This window comes from Oncorhynchus gorbuscha, linkage group LG12 (genome assembly GCF_021184085.1).
Source record: "Oncorhynchus gorbuscha isolate QuinsamMale2020 ecotype Even-year linkage group LG12, OgorEven_v1.0, whole genome shotgun sequence".
Classification (NCBI taxonomy): Eukaryota; Metazoa; Chordata; class Actinopteri; order Salmoniformes; family Salmonidae; genus Oncorhynchus; species Oncorhynchus gorbuscha.
Window position 1 is genome coordinate 2,374,331 of NC_060184.1, and position 14,231 is coordinate 2,388,561.

Below are 14,231 nucleotides of genomic sequence, written 5' to 3' on the forward strand. Positions count from 1 at the left end.
ACCCAACTGTCATACTGGAGTAAAAGTAAAGAAACGTAATAGAAAGTTACTCAAGTAAAAGTGGAAGTCACCCAGTAAAATACTACTTGAGAAAAAGTCTAAAACTATTTGGTTTTAAAATATGCTTATTAAGCACCAACAGTAAATGTAATTGCTAAAATATACTTAAGTATCAAAAGTAAAATTATAAATCATTTCATATTCCTTATATTAAGCAAAGCAGACGGCACAATTAACTTCTTTTTTATGGATAGCTAGGGGCACACTAGGGGCACACTCAGACATATCTATGGATAGCTAGGGGCACACTCAGACATATCTATGGATAGCTAGGGGCACACTCAGACATATCTACGGATAGCTAGGGGCACACTCCAGCACTCAGACATATCTATGGATAGCTAGGGGCACACTCCAGCACTCAGACATATCTATGGATAGCTAGGGGCACACTCCAGCACTCAGACATATCTATGGATAGCTAGGGGCACACTCCAGCACTCAGACATATCTATGGATAGCTAGGGACACACTCCAGCACTCAGACATATCTACAGATAGCTAGGGGCACACTCCAGCACTCAGACTTATCTATGGATAGCTAGGGGCACACTCCAGCACTCAGACATATCTATGGATAGCTAGGGGCACACTCCAGCACTCAGACATATCTATGGATAGCTAGGGGCACACTCCAGCACTCAGACATATCTATGGATAGCTAGGGGCACACTCCAGCACTCAGACATATCTACGGATAGCTAGGGGCACACTCCAGCACTCAGACATATCTACGGATAGCTAGGGGCACACTCCAGCACTCAGACATATCTACGGATAGCTAGGGGCACACTCAGACATATCTATGGATAGCTAGGGGCACACTCCAGCACTCAGACATATCTACGGATAGCTAGGGGCACACTCCAGCACTCAGACATATCTACGGATAGCTAGGGGCACACTCCAGCACTCAGACATATCTACGGATAGCTAGGGGCACACTCCAGCACTCAGACATATCTACGGATAGCTAGGGGCACACTCCAGCACTCAGACATATCTACAGATAGCTAGGGGCACACTCCAGCACTCAGACATATCTACGGATAGCTAGGGGCACACTCCAGCACTCAGACATATCTACGGATAGCTAGGGGCACACTCCAGCACTCAGACATATCTACGGATAGCTAGGGGCACACTCCAGCACTCAGACATATCTACAGATAGCTAGGGGCACACTCCAGCACTCAGACATATCTACGGATAGCTAGGGGCACACTCCAACACTCAGACATATCTATGGATAGCTAGGGGCACACTCCAGCACTCAGACATATCTACGGATAGCTAGGGGCACACTCCAGCACTCAGACATATCTACGGATAGCTAGGGGCACACTCCAGCACTCAGACATATCTACAGATAGCTAGGGGCACACTCAGACATATCTGCGGATAGCTAGGGGCACACTCAGACATATCTGCGGATAGCTAGGGGCACACTCAGACATATCTACGGATAGCTAGGGGCACACTCAGACATATCTGCGGATAGCTAGGGGCACACTCAGACATATCTACGGATATCTAGGGGCACACTCAGACATATCTACGGATAGCTAGGGGCACACTCAGACATATCTGCAGATAGCTAGGGGCACACTCAGACATATCTGCGGATAGCTAGGGGCACACTCAGACATATCTGCGGATAGCTAGGGGCACACTCAGACATATCTGCGGATAGCTAGGGGCACACTCAGACATATCTGCGGATAGCTAGGGGCACACTCAGACATATCTGCGGATAGCTAGGGGCACACTCAGACATATCTGCGGATAGCTAGGGGCACACTCAGACATATCTGCGGATAGCTAGGGGCACACTCAGACATATCTGCGGATAGCTAGGGGCACACTCAGACATATCTACGGATATCTAGGGGCACACTCAGACATATCTACGGATAGCTAGGGGCACACTCAGACATATCTGCAGATAGCTAGGGGCACACTCAGACATATCTGCGGATAGCTAGGGGCACACTCAGACATATCTGCGGATAGCTAGGGGCACACTCAGACATATCTGCGGATAGCTAGGGGCACACTCAGACATATCTGCGGATAGCTAGGGGCACACTCAGACATATCTGCGGATAGCTAGGGGCACACTCAGACATATCTGCGGATAGCTAGGGGCACACTCAGACACTCAGACATATCTGCGGATAGCTAGGGGCACACTCAGAAATATCTGCAGATAGCTAGGGGCACACTCAGACATATCTGCGGATAGCTAGGGGCACACTCAGACATATCTGCGGATAGCTAGGGGCACACTCAGACATATCTGCGGATAGCTAGGGGCACACTCAGACATATCTGCGGATAGCTAGGGGCACACTCAGACATATCTGCGGATAGCTAGGGGCACACTCAGACACTCAGACATATCTATGGATAGCTAGGGGCACACTCAGACACTCAGACATATCTGCGGATAGCTAGGGGCACACTCAGACACTCAGACATATCTGCGGATAGCTAGGGGCACACTCAGACATATCTGCGGATAGCTAGGGGCACACTCAGACATATCTGCGGATAGCTAGGGGCACACTCAGACATATCTGCGGATAGCTAGGGGCACACTCAGACACTCAGACATATCTACGGATAGCGAGCGTTGGTAATAGATCTTAAAGCAACATGATACAGCACTGATTAAAATAAGTGCTTTGAACAAGAATCTTTTGAATAATTTTGAAAATAAATATTTGTATATTTATTTCACCTTTATTTAACCAGGTAGGCCAGTTGAGAACAAGTTCTCATTTACAACTGCGACCTGGCTAAGATAAAGCATAGCATATAGATATGTCTGAGTGTGTCTGTGACCTGGCTAAGATAAAGCATAGCATATAGATATGTCTGAGTGTGTCTGAGACCTGGCTAAGATAAAGCATAGCATATAGATATGTCTGAGTGTGTCTGTGACCTGGCTAAGATAAAGCATAGCATATAGATATGTCTGAGTGTGTCTGAGACCTGGCTAAGATAAAGCATAGCATATAGATATGTCTGAGTGTGTCTGAGACCTGGCTAAGATAAAGCATAGATATATAAGTTAAATAGATAGATATATAGATATGTCTGTATATAGATAAATAGATAGATACATAGATATGTCTGAGTGTGTCTGAGACCTGGCTAAGATAAAGCATAGATATATAAGTTAAATAGAAAGATATATAGATATGTCTGTATATAGATAAATAGATAGATACATAGATATGTCTGAGTGTGTCTGAGACCTGGCTAAGATAAAGCATAGATATATAAGTTAAATAGATAGATATATAGATATGTCTGTATATAGATAAATAGATAGATACATAGATGTGTCTGAGTGTGTCTGTGGCCAAGACTTGTTCCTGAAATAGAAACACATCTCCAACTTCAGTTTCTTGGTTATCAATGTGCTGTTTAAAATCCAGCTTTCTCATGTAACCACATCCCAAGATACTTATAGGAGGTGAACCTATCAATGTGCTGTTGAAGGCCAACAGCAGGGCATGGTCAACAGTGTGGAAGGCCAACAGCAGGGCATGGTCCACAGTGTTGAAGGCCAACAGCAGGGCATGGTCCACAGTGTTGAAGGCCAACAGCAGGGCATGGTCAACAGTGTTGAAGGCCAACAGCAGGGCATGGTCCACAGTGTTGAAGGCCAACAGCAGGGCATGGTCAACAGTGTGGAAGGCCAACAGCAGGGCATGGTCCACAGTGTTGAAGGCCAACAGCAGGGCATGGTCAACAGTGTTGAAGGCCAACAGCAGGGCATGGTCAACAGTGTTGAAGGCCAACAGCAGGGCATGGTCAACAGTGTGGAAGGCCAACAGCAGGGCATGGTCCACAGTGTTGAAGGCCAACAGCAGGGCATGGTCCACAGTGTTGAAGGCCAACAGCAGGGCATGGTCAACAGTGTTGAAGGCCAACAGCAGGGCATGGTCCACAGTGTTGAAGGCCAACAGCAGGGCATGGTCAACAGTGTGGAAGGCCAACAGCAGGGCATGGTCCACAGTGTTGAAGGCCAACAGCAGGGCATGGTCAACAGTGTTGAAGGCCAACAGCAGGGCATGGTCAACAGTGTGGAAGGCCAACAGCAGGGCATGGTCAACAGTGTGGAAGGCCAACAGCAGGGCATGGTCCACAGTGTTGAAGGCCAACAGCAGGGCATGGTCCACAGTGTTGAAGGCCAACAGCAGGGCATGGTCAACAGTGTTGAAGGCCAACAGCAGGGCATGGTCCACAGTGTTGAAGGCCAACAGCAGGGCATGGTCAACAGTGTGGAAGGCCAACAGCAGGGCATGGTCCACAGTGTTGAAGGCCAACAGCAGGGCATGGTCAACAGTGTTGAAGGCCAACAGCAGGGCATGGTCCACAGTGTTGAAGGCCAACAGCAGGGCATGGTCAACAGTGTTGAAGGCCAACAGCAGGGCATGGTCGACAGTGTTGAAGGCCAACAGCAGGGCATGGTCCACAGCGTCCAAGGCTGTCAATAAAAAGTGAAACAGTGAATTTTCTTGTCCTGAGCATCTAGAATATCACCTGCAACCTTATTTACAGCAGTAATTGTACTATGCTTGGCTCTAAAACACGACTGGAATTTAGATAAAACTGAGTTATTATAAAGAAAGTCTTTCATTCCAAAACTTTTGCCAGTGCAGACAGTTTAGATATGGGACGATAATTATCCAACTGGGACGGATCTCCACCCTTATGTAAAGGGTGTGACATAGGCTGCTTTCCAGACTTTTGGAATGGTATTACACACCAAGGAAATATTTAATATCTGAGTGAGAGGGGCAGCAATGATCTCTGCACCGATAGTTGTTCACATAAGGGTTCAATTGATCCAGACCAGCTGCTTCCTTTATATCAATAGATTTGATTTGCCTTTACAACTTCTGAAAGCTCAATCTCTGTCAAATTAAATAGATGAACCGTAGACCGGCACGCGTCAGTTTCACACAGCCTCGGTTTCACACAGCCTCGGTTTCACACAGCCTCGGGTTTCACACAGCCTCGGGTTTCACACAGCCTCGGTTTCACACAGCCTCGGGTTTCACACAGCCTCGGGTTTCACACAGCCTCAGTTTCACACAGCTTCAGTTTCACACAGCCTCATTTGAGATGTTAGGAAGGAGTTCATTATCAATTAAAATGCCCAGCGTTAACAAAATCCTCATTATCAAAACAAATCAAATTTTATTTGTCACATACACATGGTTAGCAGATGTTAGTGCGAGTGTAGCGAAATGCTTGTGCTTCTAGTTCCGACAATGCAGTGATAACCAACAAGTAATCTAACTAACAATTCCAAAACTACTACCTTATAGACACAAGTGGAAGGGGATAAAGAATATGTACATAAAGATATATGAATGAGTGATGGTACAGAGCGGCATAGGCAAGATACAGTAGATGGTATCGAGTACAGTATATACATATGATATGAGTATGTAAACAAAGTGGCATAGTTAAAGTAACTAGTGATACATGTATTACATATGGATGCAGTAGATGATATAGAGTACAGTATATACGTATGCATATGAGATGAATAATGTAGGGTATGTAAACATTATATTAGGTAGCATTGTTTAAAGTGGCTAGTGATATATTTTACATCATTTCCCATCAATTCCCATTATTAAAGTGGCTGGAGTTGAGTCAGTGTCAGTGTGTTGGCAGCAGCCACTCAATGGTAGTGGTGGCTGTTTAACAGTCTGATGGCCTTAAGATAGAAGCTGTTTTTCAGTCTCTCGGTCCCAGCTTTGATGCACCTGTACTGACCTCGTCTTCTGGATGATAGCAGGGTGAACAGGCAGTGGCTCGGGTTGTTGTTGTCCTTGATGATCTTTATGGCCTTCCTGTGACATCAGGTGGTGTAGGTGTCCTGGAGGGCAGGTAGTTTGACCCCGGTGATGCGTTGTGCAGACCTCAATACCCTCTGGAGAGCCTTACGGTTGTGGGCGGAGCAGTTGCCGTACCAGGCGGTGATACAGCCCGACAGGATGCTCTCGATTGTGCATCTGTAGAAGTTTGTGACTGCTTTTGGTGACAAGCCAAATTTCTTCAGCCTCCTGAGGTTGAAGAGGCGCTGCTGCACCTTCTTCACGATGCTGTCTGTGTGGGTGGACCAATTCAGTTTGTCTGTGATTTGTACGCCGAGGAACTTAACACTTACTACCCTCTCCACTACTGTTCCATCGATGTGGATAGGGAGGTGTTCCCTCTGCTGTTTCCTGAAGTCCACAATCATCTCCTTAGTTTTGTTGACGTTGAGTGTGAGGTTATTTTCCTGACACCACACTCCGAGGGCCCTCACCTCCTCCCTGTAGGCCGTCTCGTCGTTGTTGGTAATCAAGCCTACCACTGTTGTGTCGTCCGCAAACTTGATGATTGAGTTGGAGGTGTGCGTGGCCACGCAGTCGTGGGTGAACAGGGAGTACAGGAGAGGGCTCAGAACGCACCCTTGTGGGGCCCCAGTGTTGAGGATCAGCGGGGTGGAGATGTTGTTGCCTACCCTCACCACCTGGGGGCGGCCCGTCAGGAAGTCCAGTACCCAGTTGCACAGGGCGGGGTCGAGACCCAGGGTTTCGAGCTTGATGACGAGCTTGGAGGGCACTATGGTGTTAAATGCCGAGCTGTAGTCGATGAACAGCATTCTCACATAGGTATTTCTCTTGTCCAGATGGGTTAGGGCAGTGTGCAGTGTGGTTGAGATTGCATCGTCTGTGGACCTATTTGGGCGGTAAGCAAATTGGAGTGGGTCTAGGGTGTCAGGTAGGGTGGAGGTGATATGGTCCTTGACTAGTCTCTCAAAGCACTTCATGATGACGGAAGTGAGTGCTACGGGGCGGTAGTCGTTTAGCTCAGCTACCTTAGCTTTCTTGGGAACAGGAGTAATGGTGGCCCTCTTGAAGCATGTTGGAACAGCAGACTGGGATAGGGATTGATTGAATATGTCCGTAAACACACCAGCCAGCTGGTCTGCGCATGCTCTGAGGGCGCGGCTGGGGATGCCGTCTGGGCCTGCAGCCTTGCGAGGGTTGACACGTTTAAATGTTTTCCTCACGTCGGCTGCAGTGAAGGAGAGACTGCATGTTTTAGTTGCGGGCAGTGTCAGTGGCACTGTATTGTCCTCAAAGCGGGAAAAAAAGTTATTTAGTCTGCCTGGGAGCAAGACATCCTGGTCCGTGACTGGGCTGGGTTTCTTCTTGTAGTCCGTGATTGACTGTAGACCCTGCCACATACCAGTTTAATAATAACCCCACGAAATTATTGAAAACCATCATATCCATTGAATTTGAGGTCAATTTCAGTGAAAGACGAGAGTTAGTGTTCGCATTCATGGATATAATGGTTTTCAATAATTTCGTGGGGTTATTGAGGTTTTCCTTGGTGGATTCCTAATAGAAGCTAGATTTCCATTTCCGTATTAACAAGGTGCACTTCGTTCTCAGTGACCTGAATAACTGCCATTCAGTCTGGGAATCCTTCTGGCTTTGGCCCACTGTATTTATGGATCCAATCAGATAATTCCCCTTTAAAGCAGGATTGTCTCTACCTCCTTACCCGGTACTTTTTGAGAGGGGTGAGTTTATCACAGATAGTAGAACACATGGAGGGAAAAGAGGAGAATGCCATGGTAGCTTGTGGGCAAACAATAATTTAATGAACACACATTATAGACAGAGGGCGGTGGGAGATGACTCCATGTAGATGGATCACACAGACCTCTGCTTGGTAAACTGCTCCAGCAGTCAGTCAGACAGTCAGTCAGCCAGTCAGACAGTCAGTCAGCCAGTCAGATGGATCACACCACACTCTGCTTGGTAAACTGCTCCAGCAGTCAGTCAGTCAGACAGTCAGTCAGTCAGCCAGATGGATCACACAGGCCTCTGCTTGGTAAACTGCTCCAGCAGTCAGTCAGACAGTCAGTCAGACAGTCAGCCAGCCAGTCAGTCAGTCAGTCAGACAGTCAGTCAGCCAGATGGATCACACAGGCCTCTGCTTGGTAAACTGCTCCAGCAGTCAGTCAGACAGACAGTCAGACAGTCAGACAGTCAGTCAGTCAGTCAGCCAGCCAGATGGATCACACAGGCCTCTGCTTGGTAAACTGCTCCAGCAGACAGTCAGTCAGTCAGTCAGTCAGCCAGACAGTCAGCCAGTCAGTCAGTCAGTCAGTCAGTCAGTCAGTCAAACAGTCAGATGGATCACACAGGCCTCTGCTTGGTAAACTGCTCCAGCAGTCAGTCAGACAGACAGTCAGACAGTCAGATGGATCACACAGGCCTCTGCTTGGTAAACTGCTCCAGCAGTCAGTCAGACAGTCAGTCAGTCAGTCAGACAGTCAGTCAGCCAGATGGATCACACAGGCCTCTGCTTGGTAAACTGCTCCAGCAGTCAGCCAGTCAGTCTGTAGTAAATAGTGACCTAGACAACCAGGTGAGGAGAGTTCCTTAGTAATTAGTGACCTAGACAACCAGGTGAGGAGAGTTCCTTAGTAATTAGTGACCTAGACAACCAGGTGAGGGGAGTTCCTTAGTAGTTAGTGACCTAGACAACCAGGTGAGGGGAGTTCCTTAGTAATTTGTGACCTTGACAACCAGGTGAGGGGAGTTGCTTACTAATTAGTGACCTTAACTAATCAATTAAGTACCAAACCTGCAGACACTCGGCCCTCCGTGGTATGAGTTTGACTCCTGTGGTCTAACAGATCTGGAACAATCACCTTATATTCTAGAACAGTCTAACAGATCTGGAACAATCACCTTATATTCTAGAACAGTCTAACAGATCTAGAACCATCACCTTCTATTCTAGAACATTCTAACTGGGCTGGTGGGCGGCGGTCACTAATTCACTAATTACAATCGTATGTTATGTGACTCTAGCAGTAATCCGGCTTCGCTATTACTTCTCCATATAAAATCACCCACCCACCCACACTCCCTTGGTAGACATGTTGACACGGAAGACGCCACGTGATTTATGATAAGAGCAGCATGGTGTGTGTGTCGCTCCTATTCCTCTTTACCTCTCTGGCCCAGCTAGATGCCCACCACAGCCTGTTAGGGGTGAAGCTGAGACAGGCAGGCAGGCAGGCAGGCAGGCAGGCAGGCAGGCAGGCAGGCAGGCAGGCAGGCAGCAGACAGACAGACAGACAGACAGACAGACAGACAGACAGACAGACAGACAGACAGACAGACAGACAGACAGACAGACAGACAGACAGACAGACAGACAGACAGACAGACAGACAGGCAGGCAGGCGAAGCGAGCGGGGAGATTCTCTCTCTCTCTCTCCCCCTCCTTCCTCCCTCTCCCTACCTCCCCCCAGCCTGTGTTAGATGAGGGATGGAGAAGGAAAGGAAAGGATGGAGGGAGGGAGGAGAGGAGCCACATCAGAGCAGCTCCTGCCTCATTAAGGCTCCATGGAAACTGTTCCTGCTCAAATTGGTTCCACATGGGCCCCTCCTCAGTCATCCACACTACTCTTTATGTTCATCTATATGCCCACACACACACACACACACACACACACACACACACACACACACACACACACACACACACACACACACACACACACACACACACACACACACACACACACACACACACACACACACACACACACACACACACACACACACACACACGCATCAACACAGAGACATTAACACTGAGACATCATGACAGCCATTAACACAGACATTAACACAGAGACATCAACACAGAGACATCAACACAGAGACATTAACACAGGGACATTAACACAGAGACATTAACACAGAGACATTAACACAGAGACATTAACACAGAGACATCAAGACAGAGACATTAACACAGAGACATCAACACAGAGACATCAAGACAGAGACATTATCACAGATACATTAACACAGACATTAACAGAGACATCAACACAGAGACATCAACACAGAGACATTAACACAGAGACATTAACACAGAGACATCAACACAGAGACATTAACACAGAGACATCAAGACAGAGACATTAACACAGAGACATTAACACACAGACATTAACACAGACATTAACACAGAGACATCAACACAGACATTAACACAGAGACATCAACACAGAGACATCAACACAGAGACATCAACACAGAGACATTAACACAGAGACATCAACACAGACATCAACACAGAGACATTAACACAGAGACATTAACACAGAGACATTAACACAGAGACATTAACACAGAGACATCAACACAGACATTAACACAGAGACATCAACACAGACATTAACACAGAGACATTAACACAGAGACATCAACACAGACATCAACACAGACATTAACACAGAAACATCAACACAGAGACATTAACACAGAGACATTAACACAGAGACATCAACACAGAGACATTAACACAGAGACATTAACACAGAGACATCAACACAGAGACATTAACACAGAGACATTAACACAGAGACATCAACACAGAGACATTAACACAGAGACATCAACACAGACATTAACACAGAGACATCAACACAGAGACATTAACACAGAGACATTAACACAGATACATTAACACAGAGACATCAACACAGAGACATCAACACAGACATTAACACAGAGACATCAACACAGAGACATTAACACAGAGACATCAAGACAGAGACATTAACACAGAGACATCAACACAGAGACATCAAGACAGAGACATTATCACAGATACATTAACACAGACATTAACAGAGACATCAACACAGAGACATCAACACAGAGACATTAACACAGAGACATTAACACAGAGACATTAAAACAGAGACATCAACACAGAGACATTAACACAGAGACATCAAGACAGAGACATTAACACAGAGACATTAACACACAGACATTAACACAGACATTAACACAGAGACATCAACACAGACATTAACACAGAGACATCAACACAGAGACATCAACACAGAGACATCAACACAGAGACATCAACACAGAGACATTAACACAGAGACATCAACACAGACATCAACACAGAGACATTAACACAGAGACATTAACACAGAGACATTAACACAGAGACATCAACACAGACATTAACACAGAGACATCAACACAGACATTAACACAGAGACATCAACACAGAGACATTAACACAGAGACATTAACACAGAGACATCAACACAGACATCAACACAGACATTAACACAGAAACATCAACACAGAGACATTAACACAGAGACATTAACACAGAGACATCAACACAGAGACATTAACACAGAGACATTAACACAGAGACATCAACACAGAGACATTAACACAGAGACATTAACACAGAGACATCAACACAGAGACATTAACACAGAGACATCAACACAGAGACATTAACACAGAGACATCAACACAGACATCAACACAGACATTAACACAGAGACATTAACACAGAGACATTAACACAGAGACATCAACACAGACATCAACACAGAGACATTAACACAGAGACATCAACACAGAGACATTAACACAGAGACATCAACACAGAGACATTAACACAGAGACATTAACACAGAGACATCAACACAGAGACATCAACAGACATTAACACAGAGACATCAACACAGAGACATCAACACAGACATTAACACAGAGACATCAACACAGAGACATTAACACAGACATTAACACAGAGACATTAACATTACATTTAACTATACTGAACAAAAATATAAACTCAACATGTAAAGTGTTGGTCCCATGTTTCATGAGCTGAACCTATGACAGTGTGTTGACCTATGACCTTATGAGCTGAAATGTTCCAAAGGAGTGTTTCTCCTACACCAAGATAATCCACCCACCTGACAGGTGTGGCATATCAAGAAGCTGATTAAACAGCATGATCATTACACAGGTCCACCTTGTGCTGGGGAGAATATAAGGCCAGTCTAAAATGTGCAGTTTCTGCACAATGCCACAGATGTCTCAAGTTGAGGGTGGGGGGGGTGCAATTGGCATGCCGACTGCAGGAATGTCCACTAGAATTGTTGCCAGGGATTTCAATGTGAATTTCTCTACCGTAAGCCGCCTCCAATGTCGTTTTAGAGAATTTGACAGTACATCCAACCGTCCTCACAACCGCAGACCATGTGACCACGCCAGCCCAGGACCTTCACATCTGACTTCTTCGCCTGCGGGGTTTGAGACCAGCCACCCAGACAGCTGATGAAACTGTGGGATGGTCTGAGACCAGCCACCCATACAGCTGATGAAACTGTGGGATGGTCTGAGACCAGCCACCCATACAACTGATGAAACTGTGGGATGGTCTGAGACCAGCCACCCATACAGCTGATGAAACTGTGGGATGGTCTGAGACCAGCCACCCATACAACTGATGAAACTGTGGGATGGTCTGAGACCAGCCACCCATACAGCTGATGAAACTGTGGGATGGTCTGAGACCAGCCACCCATACAGCTGATGAAACTGTGGGATGGTCTGAGACCAACCACCCGGACAGCTGATGAAACTGTTTCTGTCTGTTAAAAAGCCTTAAAAAAAAAAACTCATTCTGATTGGCCGGGCCTGGCTCCCAATTGGCTGCGCCCCTGCCTTCCCAGCCCCTCCCATGTCCCTGCCTTCCCAGCCCCTCCCATGTCCCTGCCTTCCCAGCCCCTCCCATGTCCCTGCCTTCCCAGCCCCTCCCATGGCCCAGCCTAGTCATGTGAAATCCATAGATTCATTTAGACTGAACAAAAATTTAAGCGTAACGTGCTACAATTTCAAAGATTTACTGAGTTACATGTTGTGTTTTATATTTATGTTCATAACACACACACACACACACACACACACACACACACACACACACACACACACACACACACACACACACACACACACACACACACACACACACACACACACACACACACACACACACACACACACACACACACACACACATTACACACTGTACAGGTATCTAGTCATTTAACATTTCATTTCTGTTCTTGGTATCACATCAGACCAACTCCGAGATCATGTTTAATAATGTTAAATTGACTATTCAATGTTATACTGTTGAGGTTTGGAGTCATTTAATAAATATACCTGTAATTTAATAGTTTGCTGTTGTCTTGGCACCGGTCGTCAGAATAGATTGTAAAATGTATTTCTAATCTTTAAGGGACGACATGAATAAAGGATACTGTCAATACTCCAAAAGGTGGTTTTCATGAAGGGACGATGCAGCTAAATGAATCAATGTTGTGATGACGTGTTTTAAACCGGGTTCTCAATCTCCATCCGTCTCTCTCTCTCCAGGTTCGTCAGATCTCAGTCCGTTCCCAGGTCAGTTTGAGCGTCAGTTCCCGGGTCTCTCCTCTCTGACGGAGTCCGGTTTCTCCAGTCCCAGAATGCACTACCCCACCACCTTTACCTACACCCCTCCTGTCACCTCCGCCATGTCGCTAGGCTCCGCCCACTACCACCCCTACCTGCCACCTCCCTACCCCGGGTCCACCCAGAGTCAGAGTGGACCGTTTCCGACCAGCAGCGCTCCCTATCTCTACTATGGACCATCCTCTGGGTCGTACCAGTTCTCCATGGTTCCCGGGGGGGACCGCTCCCCCTCCAGAATGGTTCCTCCCTGCACCAGCGCCTCCACCGGTAGCTCCCTGGTTAACCCTAACCTGCCCAGCCAGGCAGATGGAGGGGTGGAGGGGGACGGGAGTCACAGCAACTCCCCAACTGTACTCAACTCTGCTGGGGGACGCATGGATGAAGCTGTTTGGAGACCTTACTGAGGAGAAAAGGGAAGGATGAAGAGGAGGATGGAGAGGAGGAGGACGAGGAGAGGAGGATGAAGAGGGGGAGGAGAGGAGGAGGAGGAGTAGGAGAGGATGAAGAGGAGGAGAGGAGGATGAAGAGGAGGAGGAGGAGGAGGAGAGGAGGATGAAGAGGAGGAGGAGAAGAAGAAGGCAATGTAAACTAATGTCATGGTTTTAAAGCACAAAACCTTTCAAATGAATTTTTAAGTTCTGATTAAAAAGCAGCAATTCTCCAGTGTCATCCACAACTTACGGGACAACGCTTCAGGCTATTTGTAGCAGACAGCTTGTTTTGTGTACTATTTGTATTTGTATAAGGCTTTTAGCTGAGTATGTT

General features: G+C 46.6%; 1 protein-coding gene across 1 annotated transcript in view; it reads left to right on the forward strand.

The window, feature by feature from the left end:
- LOC123990452 (runt-related transcription factor 2-like) overlaps window positions 1-13,888 on the forward strand; it is a 164,294-nt gene extending 150,406 nt beyond the window's left edge. The window contains exon 7 of the mRNA XM_046290989.1: window positions 13,389-13,888. Within this exon, the coding sequence (XP_046146945.1) occupies window positions 13,389-13,870 (482 nt within the window). The 3' untranslated portion in view covers window positions 13,871-13,888. The remainder of the gene's footprint in view (window positions 1-13,388) is intronic.
- Window positions 13,889-14,231: the final 343 nt, after the last annotated feature.